This window comes from Salvelinus namaycush, chromosome 7 (assembly GCF_016432855.1).
Source record: "Salvelinus namaycush isolate Seneca chromosome 7, SaNama_1.0, whole genome shotgun sequence".
NCBI lineage: Eukaryota > Metazoa > Chordata > Actinopteri > Salmoniformes > Salmonidae > Salvelinus > Salvelinus namaycush.
Window position 1 is genome coordinate 17,779,934 of NC_052313.1, and position 20,547 is coordinate 17,800,480.

The 20,547-nt window shown below is 44.6% G+C and overlaps 1 protein-coding gene across 1 annotated transcript in view; it reads left to right on the plus strand.

Annotated features, from left to right (window-relative positions):
- The window catches only part of ofcc1 (orofacial cleft 1 candidate 1), a 122,369-nt gene that overhangs the window by 11,636 nt on the left and 90,186 nt on the right, over positions 1-20,547 (plus strand). Inside the window, exons 3-7 of the mRNA XM_038997223.1 lie at positions 1,505-1,571; positions 1,925-2,107; positions 5,335-5,439; positions 15,846-15,935; positions 17,721-18,027. Coding sequence (XP_038853151.1) covers positions 1,505-1,571; positions 1,925-2,107; positions 5,335-5,439; positions 15,846-15,935; positions 17,721-18,027 — 752 coding nt within the window. The remainder of the gene's footprint in view (positions 1-1,504; positions 1,572-1,924; positions 2,108-5,334; positions 5,440-15,845; positions 15,936-17,720; positions 18,028-20,547) is intronic.

The window sequence follows — 20,547 nt, forward strand, 5'->3', positions numbered from 1 at the left end:
AGTTACAATTAGATAACCATTCATCTCTATGGTATAAATGAATGTCTTGCTGTAGGGCTTGTTGGATGTAAAAACAGATTTACAAAACTCTTCTTTCCAGATTGGAATGTGTCCTCCACTATTTTAATTGCTCTGTCATTTAGAATGAACCCCCCGCCCTCCCATACCCCTGATTTTGTCTTTGAAATTAAATATTGTATACAAATACATGCTGTTCATGGGCATGGGCACCGTTCATCATCAGAATCTGCATAAATGATTTTTGAAATTGAAGTTCCAACTAAATGCTTTGAGGCTATAGCTAGAGATCTTAAACATAAGGATATGCATGTACAGGGAAATAAACATCCATAACAAAAACAACTACTAATGTGATTTACCTGGGCTTTTCTTGTTGTTCTTCTTGTCCACAGAAATTAGAGGCTCACCATTTTGTTCCACCATTTCTTGATTTCAAAGGGGATTTCTACATTTCTAGTTTCCATTTTCATTAGTATACCACTCTCAGTTGAATGACATTGCCTCCAACAGTATATGTAGCATATAGAAATAGCCATGAAACATTATGTCAAAATCCTCATTATTACATTGAAGTGCTCATAGAAAAAGACCCATTTTAGGCCTACCGTGCATGTACTCCTGTAGGTGGCTTTCAGTGATCACGGTTTGTATTTCCCTCTTTCATGTGTTATCTAATAATGTTATATTGTGGCCATGTACTGTAGGCTATTGAATGGTCTTATCTTTGGAAGGGGCAAAGGGATGCTTCATCAAACTTCTTTGGAGCACACTGGATCTTAGCAAAACTATTTTAAGAAGAGTCACAATATGGTGTGATTAAGTGAAAATGTTCCATGATGCTTGGGGTTGTACATCAAAGTTAACAAATGGCTTTGGAGCCCAATTACTATGGGGCATTCATAGGGTATTATGAAAGGTTCGCTGCAAGTTGGGTTGTGTTTGGGCTTTGCTATGCAATTTGCTTTCTATCACATAAGGGATTTTTTTTTTTTGCACTTCCCATAAATCGAGTATTGAATATTTTTCAAAGCATCACAAAAAAATAGCAGAATCCTTGAACTCTCTGATTTTAAGGACCATTTTTCTCCAGACTTTTTAGGATGTGTTCATAAGAATGTACGTAATGAGCAATGTGCTTGGATTTCCATATTCATTTGCACAATGAATCTCCACACACTCACGAAGCCTGTGTAAAAATGCATAATTTTCCAAGGGAGAGAGTGTTGTTTCCCATTCATTTGGAAAAAGGAGGAAGTATTTTAATGTGACCTTCATTACGCATTCGTGACAACTTTTCTTATTTATTTATGATTAAAAATGTTTCCACTCCTGTTGTTCAATTAGTGCTTGACCCCTTTAGCGGCGATGTAAATTAAATGACATTTCGGTGTCGTCCCATATTTAAAATACTGCGTTAGTTGCGGATCATAAATGATGATCTTCATTCTGCAGCTAATTTATTCATTTAACAATTTCCCTCCAGAAGTTACAGCAGAAGGCTCTGCAGCAACCTAAGCAGAAGAAATCCAAGTCGGCTGAATTTCTGATGGGTGAGCCCTGCTTGATGAGTTATTGCTCATAATTTGTGTAAGGATTAATTAACTAATTACAGACAAATGGCTTTGGGCTAAATTTTGCTCTTGCTTGTCAGGGCGCAATTTGTAATTATTTTAATCATTTCTTCTTCTTCTCTACCCCCCCCCCCCCCCCTCCCCCGCAAGATTCAGATTTAATTTTAACCTAATTGTGTTTTAGTGACATTCGAGGAGGATGCACATCAGTATTTAGGGGGAGAGGAATCACTAGAAGGAATGTTCTGCTGCCATTAAATGTACTTTGGTATAATGCACCACTTTTGACCTTCCTGTTGTGTTATGGTGTTTTTTCTTCTCTTTTTTTGCAGGCGAAATGGAGGAGAGTGCTGTGGTGGAAGGCATTGAAAACCCTGTCTTCGATGGAAGCTACAGCACAGAGCTTTCAGCTTCTCGGGCTTCAGCAGGGAGAGAAATTCAACGTGACAGGCAAGATAGCACCCTTGCAGCTCACCAACAAAAAATGGAGCTGCGAGCCCCTGCCAAACCAAGAGGTGAAGCTTCATTCTTCATTAGCCTCAAACCCGTTGACAGTGGATTTGTGGATTTGTTCCCGATCTAACCTTTTGGGTTTCTGAGGGCCTGGTCCTCACATTCCAAAGCTAGCATGTCCTAACAAGTACCCCTCATATAAATTCCACCTAACTGGAGAATGTCACAAGAGTGGGGGTTCCAGAACACCCTGGCGGAATCAGCCTCTCAACTCACACTAACAGTATTCTGCCTTCTGGAGGGCTGGAGTCATCAAAGAGAGCATTTACTTAGCATACCCCTACCAGCATATACACACTATCTTTATAACGTATAGTGTACATAACGTCCCTGAAACAGAGCTGATGGCCCATCCTGCAGGAAAATATGCCCCCTTGTAATTTACTATGTCAGTGAGACTCTTGAGCGATATGATGTTACACACACTGTGATGCGTTCAAACATTAAAAGAAATGCCGGTTTGGTCTTGATAGGTCACACAAGTCAGGTATTTTGAATTAAGAGATGTTTTTATTTATTTAATTAATAATCTAGTAATTCATTGAAGCTTAATGTTAGTGGAGAGAAGCTTCCAACATTTGGACATCACTCAAACATACACATACATTTTCTGGAGCTGTTGAGAATATTCATTGTCTCCTGGCTAAGCTTAGGATAATCACTATTAACGCCTCTTGGTTACTTTTTTTCATGGTTGTGTCTGTTCCTTGACAAAGTTAAGGGATATTAAGGGATCATTCTAAAATATTTTCAAAACATAATAGTGCCAGGTGGAGTGAGACACAGAGAGAAAGAAACTGTTGGGGTTTAAATCACAAACACGAATGTATAGACACGTCATAACACGTGATCATAAGCACTATAGTTCTCTTGGTATCTTTTTGAGTTTCCATGTACCAAATTGGTGTATCCCATGATCACAGTAAACTCATTAGTGTCTTTTATACTGAAGAAAATGGGATTTTCCTTAGATCTGTTGTATTACAGTAGTTTTGATTAGTGGCATTTTATTGAGGGGAGCAAACCTCATTCAAGTCTAGTCCATTTTGCCCACACTCAGTGCTGGGTAGAGTAGCACATTAGACAACAGTGGTGCTACTGAGCTGATCCATCTGATACAGTAGATGTGGTGTCACCCATCGGCATGCCAGGCAGGGAGCAGGGCTTTTATGAATCCCAGGGAAGTCTTCTCTCATCAGAGATTAAATCGATAGCATCTGCCCCGCATGTCTCTGAGTTGTCAGGGAGATATCTTATGACTTGCACTTATTTAAAAAAGAAAGAAAGAAAAAGGAGAAACAGTAATATTCTGAGGCCCCCTGTGTGAAATCAATCATTCATGGGAAACTTTCTCATTGGATGTGTCTCGTGTGGATGGTGTGGTGTGTGTGTCTGCCATTGTGTGTGCATGTGTGCAAGTGCATGCCCCCAAGACTTTCAATGTGTGTCAAAGTTAACGCTGAAAAAATACCTTATAGTTGAAGGAGCGCTAAATGAATGAGTAGTCTCATCAGTTATGGATCAAGGCTTCTTTAGAAATGGTACATTTATATGTAGGGCTAATAAAATATGTGCATTACTGAGATAAAACGTTATTTCTACAGAAGTGTATCGTAAGCAATGCTACAATTGTCATTGATTTTGTTTTGATATTTATGTCATTTCCCCCCTAGTAAATGTAACATTACGTCTAGAATACTATCCTATGTATTTTATATAATTTAGAGTTCTGCATTTTCATTACAAATTGAAATAGAGCAGCCAAACATATGTGGTCTTATTTCTCCAATAGGCACTGCAGTTATTTTCATATTCAAAAAGGGCATATATTAAATCCCATTGCCAGTGCACTGACACACATAGCAACAGTCTGTAGAGCCTGTACCTCTATATAATAGATGCAAGCAGCAGCTCTCTCATGTTTGTGACACTTCTATTTGGTTATCCTCAATATCTTTCATCAAAACTGCCTGTTAACAGTAGATTTGGATGGAGAGAAGTAGTGTGGGTTATTGATAGCTTGCATGTAAGAACAGGGAATTGCTATTTTTATTAGAGGCGAAGAACTGGAGGACAGCCAGACTATTTAGGTAAATCAAAGATATGATTCAAAGACAAGATCTTTGAGAGCTGCCGCCATTATGCAAATGTAGATTGAAAAAAGGCTTTCATAACCTCAAAGCTATTGCAGCGAAATTGTTAAAACTGTGTTTACGACGTAAAGGGACTTACTTGTGAATTTTACAGTTAATTTATGGTATCACTAAAATTCATAAGTGCAGCAATGAATATACAGGACTCCAGCCTAATAAGTGTCTCTATTTGACAATTTGTAACTGGCGTTCAACAGTGAGGAAGGTATGTAGAAAAGCTTGTACAATATATGACATAAACACAAATAGAAGCCTACAGAACTCTTGGTGGGTGGGTCCTATGCAGAGTAGAGGTCTTATGCAAACACACTTACTCTACATTTTTATGCATCCCAGCGTTGATCCACTCTCTAATATAAATGTGATCCTTGTGTGCAAAAATGTTTTTACACACACCTCTTCATTTAGCCCCACCGAGTAATACAAGTAAAGCAATTTAGATTGGGGATATAGTCTGTGAAATATTCAAGCCAAGAGAATAATTTCAGGTTAAGAAAGCAACTCGGTGGGGTGTACCTGTTTTATTAGAAACACCCCTTGAGGTGCTGGATTCCCATAAATTCTAGCAGAGCAGCTTTGATGCCCATAGGTCAGCGATTGCTAATAAGAAGTCAATGGGACACGGGTTAAGTTATTTTCCTTCTCTGCCTTCACTCGGCCCAAACCGACCGGGTTCTCCCAACCGCCGACCCCAGAGCATTTAGAGGGGTATTGTCTTTGAAATTCCAGGTACTTTTGCTTGTACAGTTTCTCATTAGTTCCTTTTGAACACAAGTAACATATGGCAATCGTATTTAAGAGATTGCCTGGTGTGACCTTTCGCGGCATGCTAATTAGGCCCCAGAGCTCCACTGGGCCCCGGCGAGCCGCGCTCATGTGAACGGACTGACCGGCCAGGGCTTATCAGGTAGCAGACGCTGGCTCTCTGGCCAGCCTCAACAGTGTGGCTTTCAAAATTAACATTTTGCTTCATATGCTTCTAATAAACACTGACCTCCACCAACCTGCCGCTCCACCACTCCCACCTTCCTCCTCCTCTCTCACTCTCTCTCGCTCTTCTGGCGTAGTTTCCACAGGAAATGAGCGTGCCCGAAATTACTTTGACCCAGCGCTGGTGCAGGAAACCAACCCAAGGCGGTGCGGGATGGCGGAGGTCGGCACAGAAGATGAGCTGGAATTAAGTATGCCATTTCTCATCATAATAGTTCTCCTCAGTTCATTAAAGTGAGGTGAGAAAGATCACTCATTGGCAGCCAGTTTCTGACGGCAAGGGCGGTACTATGTAAATACATTTACTACTGATGGTCCACGAGATGGCTCATACATAGGACAGTGTGTTAGTTTCCAGCTCGTTGTCATTGATGAAGGTCACGTATCATTGGTCAGTTTCATTTTGCTCCAGCTTTTCTTACGCTCCCATCAAATGACAGACACCAGACAGAGCCATATCAATAGTTGCACCCCCCCATGCCTATTAAAACCATGCTCTTGGGAGTCAAGTAATATGCATGTTATAATGAAACATGGCTATTAACAGAGGAGCCATTTCACCTGTATCTTTTGGATATCACTGCCTTGTAATATCAAAGGAGTCCTAAAGCCCAATCCCATCAAATGATGACAATCAACCTAAGAGGCATATTCCTGCTCCTTTTTCATTACCTTTGTAGAAATGTTATTCCCTACCTGACCATTTGCTATTACCCCATGAATGAGAATGTTTTGCATGTTTGCATATATATTGACTAGCCTTGACAATTTGAATGTAATTTTAAGCACACATATATGTAATTTCAAGCACACATGTATTTACAGTGAACAAAAAATATAAATGTAACATGCAACAATTTCAAAGATTTTACTGAGTTACGGTTCATAAAAAGAAATCAGTCAATTGAAATACATTCGTTAAGCCCTAATCTATCGATTTCACATGACTGGGAATACACATATGCATATGTTGGTCACAGATACCTTTTAAAAAAAGGTAGGGTGTGGATCAGAAAACCAGTCATTATCTGGTGTGACCACCATTTGCTTCATGCAGCGCGACACAACTCCTTCACATAGAGTTGATCAGACTGTTGATTGTGGCCTGTAGAATGTTGTCCCACTCCTCTTCAATTACTGTGCGAAGTTGCTGGATATTGGCTGGAACTGGAACCCACTGTCGTACACGTCGATCCAGAGCATCCCAAACATGCTCAATGGTTGAAATGTCTGAGTATGCAGGCCATGGAAGAACTGGGACATTTTCAGCTTCCAGGAATTGTGTACAGATCCTTGCGACGTGGGGTTGTGCATTATCATGCTGAAACATGATGTGATGGCGGCAGATGAACAGCACGAAAATGGGCCTCAGGATCTCGTCACGGTATCTCTGTGCTTTCAAATTGCCATCGATAAAATGCAATTGTATTCGTTGTCCATAGCTTATGCCTGCCCATACCCAAACCCCTCCGCCACCATTGAGCACACTGTTCACAAAGTTGACATAAGCAAATCACTCGCCCACACGATGCCATACACGTAGTCTACAGTTGTGAGGCCGGTTGAACGTACTGCCAAATTCTCTAAAACAACTTTGGAGGCTACTTATGGTAGAGAAATTTTTACCACCATAGTACCCTCCAAACTCGTCATCAAGCTCGAGACCCTGGGTCTCGACCCCGCCCTGTGCAACTGGGTCCTGGACTTCCTGACGGGCCGCCCCCAGGTGGTGAGGGTAGGTAACAACATCTCCACCCCACTGATCCTCAACACCGGGGCCCCACAAGGGTGCGTTCTGAGCCCTCGTACTCCCTGTTCACCCACGACTGCGTGGCCATGCACGCCTCCAACTCAATCATCAAGTTTGCGGACGACACTACAGTGGTAGGCTTGATTACCAACAACGACGAGACGGCCTACAGGGAGGAGGTGAGGGCCCTCGGAGTGTGGTGTCAGGAAAATAACCTCACACTCAACGTCAACAAAACAAAGGAGATGATTGTGGACTTCAGGAAACAGCAGAGGGAGCACCCCCCTATCCACATCGACGGGACAGTAGTGGAGAAGGTGGAAAGTTTTAAGTTCCTCGGTGTACACATCACGGACAAACTGAATTGGTCCACCCACACAGACAGCGTTGTGAAGAAGGCGCAGCAGCGCCTCAGGAGGCTGAAGAAATTCGGCTTGTCACCAAAAGCACTCACAAACTTCTACAGATGCACAATCGAGAGCATCCTGTCGGGCTGTATCACCGCCTGGTACGGCAACTGCTCCGCCCACAACCATAAGGCTCTCCAGAGGGTAGTGAGGTCTGCACAACGCATCACCGGGGGCAAACTACCTGCCCTCCAGGACACCTACACCACCCGATGTCACAGGAAGGCCATAAAGATCATCAAGGACAACAACCACCCAAGCCACTGCCTGTTCACCCCGCTATCATCCAGAAGGCGAGGTCAGTACAGGTGCATCAAAGCAGGGACCGAGAGACTGAAAAACAGCTTCTATCTCAAGGCCATCAGACTGTTAAACAGCCACCACTAACATTTAGTGGCCGCTGCCAACATACTGACTCAACTCCAGCCACTTTAATAATGGGAATAGATGGAAATTATGTAAAAATGTACCAGTAGCCACTTTAAACAATGCCACTTAATATAATGTTTACATACCCTACATTACTCATCTCATATGTATATGTATATACTGTACTCTATATCATCTACTGCATCTTGCCATCTTTATGTAATACATGTATCACTAGCCACTTTAAACTATGCCACTTTATGTTTACATACCCTACATTACTCATCTCATATGTATATACTGTACTCTATACCATCTACTGCATCTTGCCTATGCCGTTCTGTACCATCACTCATTCATATATCTTTATGTACATATTCTTTATCCCTTTACACTTGTGTGTATAAGGTAGTAGTTGTGGAATTGTTAGGTTAGATTACTTGTTGGTTATTACTGCATTGTCGGAACTAGAAGCACAAGCATTTCGCTACACTCGCATTAACATCTGCTAACCATGTGTATGTGATAAATAAAATTTGATTTGATTTGATTTCACCTGTCCTTGTTATTGTCTCCACCCCCTCCAGGTGACGCTTGTTTTCCCCAGTGTATTTATCCCTGTGTTTCGTGTCTCTCTGTGCCAGTTCATCTTGTATGTTCCAAGTCCACCAGCGTTTTTTCCCATACTCCTGCCTTTGCTATTCTCCTTTTTCTAGTCCTCCCGGTTTTGACCCTTGCCTGTTCTGGACTCTGTACCCGCCTGCCTGACCATTCTGCCTGCCTTGACCTCGAGCCTGTCTGCCGCTTTGTACCTCCTGGACTCTGAACTGGTTTTGACCTTTTGCCTGTCCACGACCATTCTCTTGCCTACTCCTTTTTGGATTATTAAACATCTTAAACTCCAACCATCTGCCTCCTGTGTCTGCATCTGGGTCTTGCCTTGTGTCATGATAGTACGAACTGGCCATCACAGACTCAGCAGACTTGGACCAGCTCCGCAAAGCTGTCTCCCTGCAGGGAGCCACCATTGGGAGACATGAGGAGCTGTTATAGGACCTTCTGGAAGGGCTTTGTTCTCTGACAGAACGCCATGACCAAGGGTTTAAGGCTACTATGGAGCTAATTAAGATGTTGACTCATAGGCTGTTTGCCACCCCAGAGAGACCCCAACCTCCCAGTGCATTTTTTCCTTTTAGTGGTGAGTTGGTACAGCCTACCCCTGTTCCCCAAGAACCCTGCTTACCTCCTCTGGAGTGATATTCTGGAGATACTGGTACCTGTTGGGGCTTTCTTTCTCAGTGCTCGCTTATTTGAGCTATAGCCATCTTTGTTCCCTTTGGACCGATCGAAGATAGTGTATATTATTTTTTTTAAAATTATTATTATTATTTTTTTAAAGTTTTTATCCCCTTTTCTCCCCAATTTTCGTGGTATCCAATCGCTAGTAATTACTATCTTGTCTCATCGCTACAACTCCCGTACGGGCTCGGGAGAGACGAAGGTCGAAAGCCACGCGTCCTCCGAAGCACAACCCAACCAAGCCGCACTGCTTCTTAACACAGCGCGCCTCCAACCCGGAAGCCAGCCGCACCAATGTGTCGGAGGAAACACCGTGCACCTGGCCCCCTTGGTTAGCGCACACTGCGCCCGGCCCGCCACAGGAGTCGCTGGAGCGCGATGAGACAAGGATATCCCTACCGGCCAAACCCTCCCTAACCCGGACGACGCTAGCCCAATTGTGCGTCGCCCCACGGACCTCCCGGTCGCGGCCGGCTGCGACAGAGCCTGGGCGCGAACCAAGAGACTCTGGTGGCGCAGCTAGCACTGCGAGATAGTGTATATTATTACGCTAATGTCGGGAAGGGTGCTCTCCTGGGCCACGCCTGTTTGGGAGCAGCAATCCACCTTTTGTTGTCATCTGGAGGAATTCATGGCGGAGGTGAGGAAGATATTTGAGTATCCGGGAGAGAGGCGGCCATTAAACTTCTTGATTTATGTCAAATCTCCTGTAGTGTGGCAGACTACGTGGTTGATTTTCGCACGTTGGCCGCCGAGAGTGCCTGGAATCCGGAGTCTCTCTTCGATACCTTTCTTCATGGATTATCCGAGGTGGTAAAAGATGAGCTAGCTGCTTGGGAATTGCCGGTGGCTCTCAACTCCATCATCGCCCTAACAATTACAATTAATGGACGCTTAAGGGAATGCAAGAGTGAGAGGTCTGGCCTCGGGCACACTCATTCACCCGCTATGGCTCGCTCACCTTTAAAGGAATCCGGAGGTTCACGAAGGCAGTTTTCCCGAGAGGATCCGAAGCCACCCGAGCTCCCTCGTGAATTATCAACAACGGATGAGTTGGATTCTCCTGAGCCTATGCAATTGGAAAGAGCTAGGTTATCGGTTGGGGAACGCTCACGTAGGTTGAATTCCAACTGTTGTCTGTACTGTGGAGGGGCAGGAAATTACATAGCTACCTGCCCTGTTAGGAAACCCTTGTCTCTGGTGGGTACAAGTACTTTGGTGAGTCAGACTGGGAGTTCCATAATTCCCATCACCCGCACACCTTTCTTTGTGCTTGTGCTGTGGGGAGACCAATCTAAGTTTCTCTGAGTGCTTATTGACTCTGGGGCTGATGAACATTTTATGGATGCTACTATTGCTTCTGAGCTAGGTATTCCCAGTCAACCTCTCTCGGTTCCCATGGATGCCAGGGCACTGGACGGCCACTCAATAGGTGGAGTCACTCATTGTACTATGCCCATTCAAATACGGAATTCCGGTAACCACAGTGAGACCATACAGTTCCTCCTCATTGCATCTCCCCATGTTCCTGTTGTCTTGGGGTTTTCCTGGCTCCAAAAACATAACCCTCTTATTGACTGGACCACAAGCTCCATCATGGGTTGGAGCCCATTTTGCCATTCCCACTGTCTTCAAGCAGCACAGCCTTCCCCCAGACGTCTTCCTCAGGACGTCAGCAAGGCTTTGGATGTTTCTGTCATTCCCACTGAGTACCATGACCTACTTGAAGTTTTCAGTAAGGCACGTGCAACTTCCCTACCCCCGCACCGTCCTTATGATTGTGCCATTGATCTTCTCCCAGGCACCACACCACCTCGGGGTCGGCTATAGTCTCTATCCGGGCCGGAGACCAAGGCTATGGAGGAGTACATAGAGGAGTATCAGGTCATGCCGTTTGGACTCACCAACGCTGTCTTTCAGGCTTTGGTAAACAATGTTCTCCGGGACATGCTCAACCGTTTTGTGTTCGTCTACCTTGACGTCATCCTGTTTTTTCCCCAGTCTGCCCAAGAACATGTTCTTCACGTCAGGCAGGTCCTTCAGCGCCTCCTGGAGAACCAACTGTTTGTGAAAGCCGAGAAGTGTGAGTTCCACCGCTCTACAATCACTTTTCTTGTATATGTCATTGCTGAGTGGTGGATTGGCCTCAACCTACGTCCAGGGTGCAGTTGCAACGTTTCCTAGGATTTGCAAACTTCTACTGTCGATTCATTTTCACATATTATCCCTATCTCATGCCTAGCAGCCACTGTTGATTAGGGTATTGAGATCCTGGTTCGCAGGGCACAACGCTCCCAGCCTGGACCTGAAGGGGGCCCGGCTAACCGGCTGTTTGTCCCCAACTCAGTCCGGTCCCGGGTCCTGGAATGGGCTCATTCCTCCAGGCTAACCTGTCATCCTGGTTCCCGCCGTACCCTAGCCTTCCTTCGACAACGTTTCTGGTGGCCCACAATGGTTCCTGACGTCTCTGCCTTCGTCGCTGCATGCACTGTGTGCGCCCAGAACAAGACTCCACGGCAAGCTCCTTTTGGCCTTCTTCAGCTACTACCGGTCCCTCATCGTCCCTGGTCCCATATCTCTCTGGACTTTGTCACTGGGCTTCCCCCGTCTGATGGCAACACCGTCATTCTGACTAGAGGTCGACCAATTATGATTTTTCAACGCCGATACCAATACCGATTATTGGAGGGCCAAAAAAAGCCGAAACCGATTAATCGGCCGTTTTTTATATATATATTTGTAATAATGACAATTACAACAATACTGAATGAACACTTTTATTTTAACTTAATATAATACATCAATAAAATCAATTTAGTCTCAAATAAATAATGAAACATGTTCATTTTGGTTTAAATAATGCAAAAACTAAGTGCTGGAGAAGAAAGTAAAAGTGCAATATGTGCCATGTAAAAAAGCTAACGTTTAAGTTCCTTGCTCAGAACATGAGAACATATGAAAGCTGGTGGTTCCTTTTAACATGAGTCTTCAATATTCCCAGTTAAGAAGTTTTAGGTTGTAGTTATTATAGGAATTATAGGACTATTTCTCTCTATACGATTTGTATTTCATATACCTTTGGCTATTGGATGTTCTTATAGGCACTATAGTATTGCTAGCCTAATCTCGGGAGTTGATAGGCTTGAAGTCATAAACAGCGCAATGCTTGAAGCACAGCGAAGAGCTGCTGGCAAATGCAGGAAAGTGCTGTTTGAATGAATGCTTACGAGCCTGCTGCTGCCTACCACCGCTCAGTCAGACTGCTCTATCAAATACCAAATCATAGACTTAATTATAATATAATAACACACATAAAAAAACGAGCCTTAGGTCATTAATATGGTCAAATCCGGAAACTATCATTTCGAAAACAAACCGTTTATTCTTTCAGTGAAATACGGAACCATTCCATATTTTATCTAACGGGTGGCATCCCTAAGTCTAAATATTGCTGTTACTTTGCACAATCTTCAATGTTATGTCAATATTATGTACAATTCTGGCAAATTAATGATGGTCTTTGTTAGGAAGAAATGGTCTTCACACAGTTCGCAACGAGCCAGGCAGCCCAAACTGCTGCATAAACCAGTACCCCCCACCAAAAGTGCGGACTCCGGCCGCAAACCTGAACCTATAGGGGAGGGTCCGGGTGGGCATCTACTCTCGGTGGCGGCTCCGGTTCGGGACGTAGCCCCCGCTCCCTAAGCTGATCCCTCCGCTTCTGTGGAACCGGACCGTGAATCGTTGCCGGAGGAACCGGACCGTGGATCATCGCCAGAGGCTCTGAACTGGGAACCACCGCTGGAGGCTCCGGAATGCAGATCGTTGCCAGAGGCTCTGGACTGGGAACCCCCGCTGGAGGCTCTGGACTGCAGCTCGTCGCTGAAGACTGGACTGCAGATCATCGCTGGAGACTCTGGACTGCAGACCGTCGCTGGAGACTCTGGACTGCGGACCGTCGCTGGAGACATACTGGAGGCCTGGTACGTGGAGCCGGAACAGGTCTCACCGGACTCAGGAGACGTACTGGAAGCCTGGTGCGTGGAGCTGCCACAGGGCTTACCAGGCTGGGGAGACATACTGGAGGCCTGGTACGTGGAGCCGGAACAGGTCTCACCGGACTGGGGAGATGCACTGGAAGCCTGGTGCGTGGAGCAGGCACCGGATACACTGGGCCGTGGAGGCGCACTGGAGGTCTCGAGCGTAGAGCTGGCGCAACCCGTCCTGGCTGGATGCTTACTTCCGCCTGGCAAATGCGGGGCGCTGGCACAGAGCGCACCGGCCTGTGAATGCTCACTGGAGACACCGTGCGCATCACCGCATAACACGGTGCCTAACCGGTCACATGCTCCTCACGGTAAGCACGGGGAGTTGGCTCAGGTCTGCACCCTGACTCCGCCAGACAAACAATTTTTTGGGGAGCTGCCTCTCGGGCTTCCGTTGTTGCTCTAACTCTTCATCCTTTGGATGGCGATACTCCCCGGCCCTTGTCCAGGGTCCTTCTCCCTCCAGGATTTCTTCCCATGTCCAGTCCTCCTGACCACGCTGCTTGGTCCGTTTGTGGTGGGATCTTCTGTAACGTACGTTGTTAAGGGTAGACCAAGGCGCAGCATGATTTGGGTTCATCATACTTTATTTAAATAAACAACACAACGAACAAAAAGCTTCGTCGTGCAAAATACATGCAACGAAACAAGACAAGATCCCACAACTGAAGTTGGGAAAAAGGGCTGCCTAAGTATGATCCCCAATCAGAGACAACGATAGACAGCTGCCTCTGATTGGAAACCATACTAGGCCAACAAAGAAAAAAGAAAACATAGATATACAAAAACTAGAGTACCCACCCTAGTCACACCCTGACCTAACCAAAATATAGAGAATAAACAGGGATCTCTAAGGTCAGGGCGTGACAATACCCTAACTCTGCTTGCACAGAACGCAAGAGAAGTGACAATTTCCCTAGTTAAAATAAATTAATGTTAGCAGGCAATATTAACTAAATATGCAGGGTTAAAAATAATTACTTGTGTATTGATTTTAAGAAAGGCATTGATGTTTATGGTTAGGCACACATTGGTGCAATGACAGTGCTTTTTTCGCGAATGCTCTTGTTAAATCAGGCTGTGATTCGATGATAAATGAACAGGCACCGCATCGATTATATGCAACGCAGGACAAGCTAGATAAACTAGTAATATAATGTTTAGTTAACTACTGATTATGTTAAGATTGATTGTTTTTTATAAGATAAGTTTAATGCTAGCTAGCAACTTACCTTGGCTCCTTGCTGCAATCGCGTAGCAGGTAGTCAGCCTGCCACGCAGTCTCCTCGTGGAGTGCAACGCAATCGGCCATAATCGGTGTCCAAAAATGCCGATTACCGATTGTTATGAAAACTTGAAATCGGCCCTAATTAATCGGCCATTCCCGATTAATTGGTCAACCTCTAATTCTGACAGTGGTGGATCTGTTTTCTAAGGCCACTCATTTCATCCTTCTCCCTAAACTACCCTCTGCCAAGGAAACGGCCCAGCTCATGGTGCAGCACGTCTTCCGGATCCATGGATATGGTTTCCGACCGGGGTCCTCAATTCTCATCTCAGTTTTGAAAGGCGTTCTGCACCCTTATTGGGGCATCGGCCAGTCTATCATTCGGGTTCCATCCCCAATCAAACGGCCAGTCGGAGCGAGCTAATCAGGACCTGGAGATCACCTTAAGATGCCTGGTCTCAACCAACCCCACTACCTGGAGCCGTCAACTGGTCTGGGTGGAGTATGCCTGGAACACCCTTCCCTGTTCTGCCACGGGACTCTTCCCTTTTGAGTGCTCCATGGGGTATCAGCCTCCACTCTTCCCGGAACAAGAGCAGGAGGTCAGCGTACCCTCGGCCCAGATGTTTGTCCGCCGCTGTCTACGTACCTGGAGAAGAGCCAGGGCGGCTATTCTCAAGACCAACTCCAGGTATCGTTGACAAGCGGACCGTCGCCGGACCCCAGCTCCTAGTACTGCATTGGGCAGAGGGTAGGGCTTTCCACTCGGGATCTGCCCTTTCGGGTAGAGGCCCGCAAGGTGTCTCCCCGTTTCATTGGTCCTTTTCCCATCTCCAGAGTCCTGAGTTCCACTACTGTCCGTCTTGTGTTACCCCGTACCCTCCGTATTCACCCTACCTTCCATGTGTGTAGGATTAAGCCCGTGTCTCACAGTCCTTTGTCTTCTGTTTCCAGGCCCATCCCTCCCCCCAGGTCATCGATGGCCAGACAGCGTATATGGTGAGACCAGCATTTTGTTCCAAGTCGACCAGCATTTTTCCCCCGTACTCCTGCCTTTGCTATTCTCCTTTTTCCAGTCCTCCCGGTTTTGACCCTTGCCTGTTCTGGACTCTGTACCCGCCTGCCTGACCATTCTGCCTGCCTTGACCTCGAGCCTGTCTGCCACTCTGTACCTCCTGGACTCTGAACTGGTTTTGACCTTTTGCCTGTCCACGACCATTCTCTAGCCTACTCTTTTTTGGATTATTACACATCTTAAACTCCAACCATCTGCCTCCTGTGTCTGCATCTGGGTCTTGCCTTGTGTCATGATAATTTGTGCGTATGGACAACTTTTGTGATCTTTCATTTCAGCTCATGAAACATGAACAACACTTTACATCTTTACATTTTTGTTCAGTTTAGTTAGATTTGAAAAAGAAGCGAGCAATTCTGAGTTGAAGTAATAGTTATCAGGAGATTGTGACATTTTATGTGACATTATTTATTTGATTTGTAGAAATAATGAACCAAGATGAAAAGGGCCTATATCAGAAAATGGCTGAAATGCTGGACGCTGACGACGACACCACCATCATAGAGTTACCAGGTATGTTCTCAACATTCCAGACCCTAAAAACACATGTAAAACAAATTCCAAAATGATTCAACTGCAACTATAGAGTCAATATACAGGCAACTGCTCAATCGAAAACATGCTGTTTATTTTCAGACAGAACAAAGAAGAACACTTTAAAGGGACACAGAGTAGGACTTGTTCCTAGCTTTCCAGGCACAGGCCTATTGTGGTGCAGTAGGCCTGCCTTTTTCCATTAACAGAAGACTCATTTGAATATGTACCCAAACAGGGGGAAACTGGGGTTGGTTTAAGCTGGCATTGTTCTGGGGGGGAGACAAGACAGTCGCACCGGCTCCTGTTGACATGACGCATCTCTGTTGTAATTCCAGTGCAGAAGTGATGGGCTTAGACCTGCTCGAACATGGAAGAATTTTGCCTGCTTGTATTATTTGGCATTGTCATGGATTTAGCTGTAGCAGTGAGATTAGCAGGCCCTTCCATTGTCTCAGAATGTACATGAAATCCGGTAAAAAAAAGTAAAGAGGATCTTGGATTAACAGTTTTATGCAATAGGCACAGGCAGAGCCCTTCTCTCGCCTGCACTGCGAGCGCCCAACAGCATCGACTGCCAGAGCTCTCCGGTAAACCACAATAGACTTCAAGACAATCACCTTATGCTTTTCTATGGATGCCTCCCACCGATATAGGCCGCAGCCTGACTAGGCAGGCTCTCTCTCTCCTCCTGATCCTGATGCATTGTGACTGGAGCAGGGTTTTCTCTTTCTCTTACAGTCGTGCACAAAGCACACGCACAACAAAACGAGGAGAAAGAAACAGAACATTAATGAAATGGACAAGGTCCAGTAAAAGTCATTTCAGGAGGGATTCCTGGATAAATCCCCCGCAGTGCGGTTGTCATCTCATCTGTTTACTCCTTGAAATATTTTATCTCTTTGGTTGACAAAGAAGAAAATAATCACTTTAGGCATTGATTGACTTCACCTGATTCACACATTGGACAGCACACGTTGTCTTTACCTACAAGGGGCAATAACAATACCTCATAATCACTATTAACGTGGCAATGCAGTAGCGTAGAAGATACGTTTGACTGTTGAATCCATCCTCTATTTGTAACTGAAAACTATCTAGCTTTGATAAAGGCATAGTTCTACTCTTGTTACTTCCCAACGATGACCAGAGCACAGACGCCAGCATTCTCAGCCCAGCTGGATATTTCTCTCTGTGTTGCAACACAATAAACTCCCTCAGAATTTTGAGACCAAACTTAGAAACATCGATACATGGTGGGTATAGTGGCAGTTTCTATCTTGGAGCTGTCACAGTGTTGAGTCTGTTTGTTGACCTCAGACTTTTTATGGAGAAGGTGCTGCATCGGTGGCCTCTTGAAAAGCTAGCTAGGCTAATCCACTGGCAACAATTCATTGATGTACTGTAGGAGACTTGCTGTAGCACTGGTGGTGATTTAGTGATGGACATTAGTCAAGGTTTCGCCTTATATCCAGATCCACACTGAATGCATACTATTACAACATGTCATTGACATGGACATAGATGGTCAGTGGACTGTAAGATGTGAGTTTGTCCTGCTTTTTTGCCGGTGCTTATAAGAAATAATGTTTCAGACAAGTGAATTTTTCAGATGGCCTTCGGTACTTTGCATGTGAAATCTAAACTGTCTACTACTTGTGCATAACAGTATCTGTGTGCGTGCATGTGTGTTGTGTATGAGTGTGTGTGTACATCCATCTGCGTGTGTGTGTGTTAACTCCACACACTCCCCTGTGTGTCCAGGTATGGCGCTAGCCCACATGGAGGAGGCAGAGGTGTGGAAGGTGAGGGCCGGTGATCCAACGCTGCGTGTCGGTGCCGGTGCTGCAGGCCGTGGGCGCTTCATGGCGGCAGTGGAAGAAGGGGAAGAAGAGGTGATCCCCCGCTACGCCCAGCAGCTGAGGGAGCGCGTGCTGCCTGACATGATCACGCTTGGCAGCCTTTCACTGGAACAGGTCAGAGCCACAAAGAGGAATATCTATGTCATCTCCTATATTCACCAGCACATGAGCCATGTCCATTACACACTCCGCCTAATGGACAACACTGGGTGCTTCGCTTCCCGCCCACCCGCCCCTCACAGACATTTCTGTCTGTGTTGTGCTTCCTTTTTAAAAATGTTTTTTTTAGTGGCCCTTTTAAAAGTTGCCCATTTGGTTCCTAATGTAGTTGATGTAACTTTCAGATTGAACTCTTTTTATGCACTGAACTCTGAACTATTGTTATGTAACTTTAATGAATTGTAAGTTTCTTAAAGCCCATTCGATTCATCTCGATCCCAGATTTGCCTATTTGATCGTATCATACATTGTGTGTGAAAATAGGATATCGTCCAAACTAATAATTTGTTTGCGTTTGTTGTTTTTGTGATTATTCATTATTATGCATTTGTCATTGAAGCCTGGATTTCCGCCTTGGTTTGTCAACCATCTCTTTTCAGGAAAAATAGAGCGTGACAATTTTTTCTCCCCACCGCTTGTTTTGGGAGAAGGGGATTTTGTGAAATAGCGTAAAGATCTGAAGAAGCTTATGAAATGAGTGTTGATACTCCATCAGTCAAAAAATGGGGTGAAAACAGGAACATGGGGTTTTCATTGTTCAGCGCAATTGAGGTAGCCAAACCCAAACATTAACGCATATCTAAACAGAAAATAAAAAACTATCCAGTATATTTATAGCTGTAATCTGACTTGAAAAGGAAGAAGAATTAAGGAGTTCTAAATTAACACCAACAATATGGAAGGAAAGTGAAAAATGGATAGATCTTGTGATGGTAAGACTTGAGTCATCGTTTCATGTATTGATAATCAGTTCCATCTACGTAATACTGTATACTAGCGGGGTTCAGTGTTTTATGCTATCATAATGTGTATTCACTCCCCAACTGTTTTGTGCCCACTTCTCATTGAAAGAACATTAGGCTATGCACCGGAGATTTCCTCATCTATTTTGAAGTAATAGGACTTTTTTCTCCCGTTTGTTACACACAAAAGCTTTCATGGTTGCTCGCGAGACGCTGTCATTTAACAGTGTCAATGCGACTGAATAGCGGTGTAAACTTGCTGACTGAATGGTACCGGCTGGAAGGATTCATCAACCCGTTACATGTCGGTAGGCTCCAGGCTGGCTGCTATTGATTGCCTGCAGATTGCATTACCACGTTGTTTCAGAGTTAGATGCTGTGTACTTAATTCACACTACACCTCCCTATCACAAAGCACGGCCAAACTAAGGGTGTGTCTGAAACCCTATTCTCTAGCACACTACTTTTGACCATGGCCTACATAGGGTGCCATTTTGGATGCACCCTAAGAGTGTGATTTTATTTTTGGCAGGATACACATCTTCAAAGAGGAGGGATGTCTCAGGAAAATGAGTGGGTGAGGAAGAAAAGACTAATGTCCTTCTTAAGGGGAAATGCAAAGGTACTTTGCTGTGTCCATGAAGGGAAAGATTACTTTGTGCTATGTAAAATTATATTTCCTGAAGTAGTATTGTTAGTATTACTGGGATGATTTGAATACATTGTGCCAGGTTTGCTGAGAGGCATTTTAATCTCCTTCCTCTTACTGTGTCGTAGAGTTGTACATGTAATCAAAGCTGTTATAGTAATAAAAGCCAGAGAAATCTCAGTGATATGGTTGTAGTTCAAGTCATGCACTATTTCATCAGTATCACGTCTTCATGCTTTTGTTTTGTGAGTCTATTTCTTTTTACTGGCTGCAAAATGTCCATGTTGACAAAAAGTTGGCTCATTCTTTCAAAGGAACCCCAGGCCCAGTCACACAGAGACTGTGACCAACAGGAGAGGATACTGCAAGACAGGCTGTATGCAGCGTTCCAACGGTATGTTTCCACTAATGTTACATGAATGAAATAAGCATTCATTGTACAGAACGTTCACCATATTTATTTAGCTGCCATTTGAGAAAACATGTAATGTGACTGTAACCTATATGGGCTCTATATTGCAATGCATTGTCTGCGCTGCTGCATTGTGGGTAAATGGCTGCGAGGCATGAAAATCTGCCCGTGTCACTGGACTCAGAGGAGCATCAGTTTGTGTTCCATCCACATCAGTCTGGAATCATGCATCTCCTCCCTCAGCCCAAAGGCTATAATAGCATGTAGAGGTTTTTTAGTAATTATGGCTTACCATCCGGCCTGACATTATACAGAAAAAAATCAAGAGAATCTACATGAGCCTGTTGTGCTCACTGTTTACTATGGGTGTTGGTTTGGACACCATGCCTGTCAGATGAATACCGTTTGAGTTTAGCAACGATGACCTTCTCCGCACAGTCTTGGCCCCTGCAAATTCCTTCTGATATCATTGGTGGGTGGCTATTAGTCATGAGAGGTTTTAATACACATCACCTAGGGCTACATTTTCTGAGATTCAATGAGAAATGATCTCCTATTCTCTAGAATGGGAACGGGATGCCAAGCTGACTTTCTTTTTTATTTATGTGTAATTTATTTCCTTTCACTGTTTTTGATTTAACAGTAATTTCATTAGAGAGAGGGCCCCCATTCTGCTGCGTTGTTAACTGACGAAAGCACATGTAAT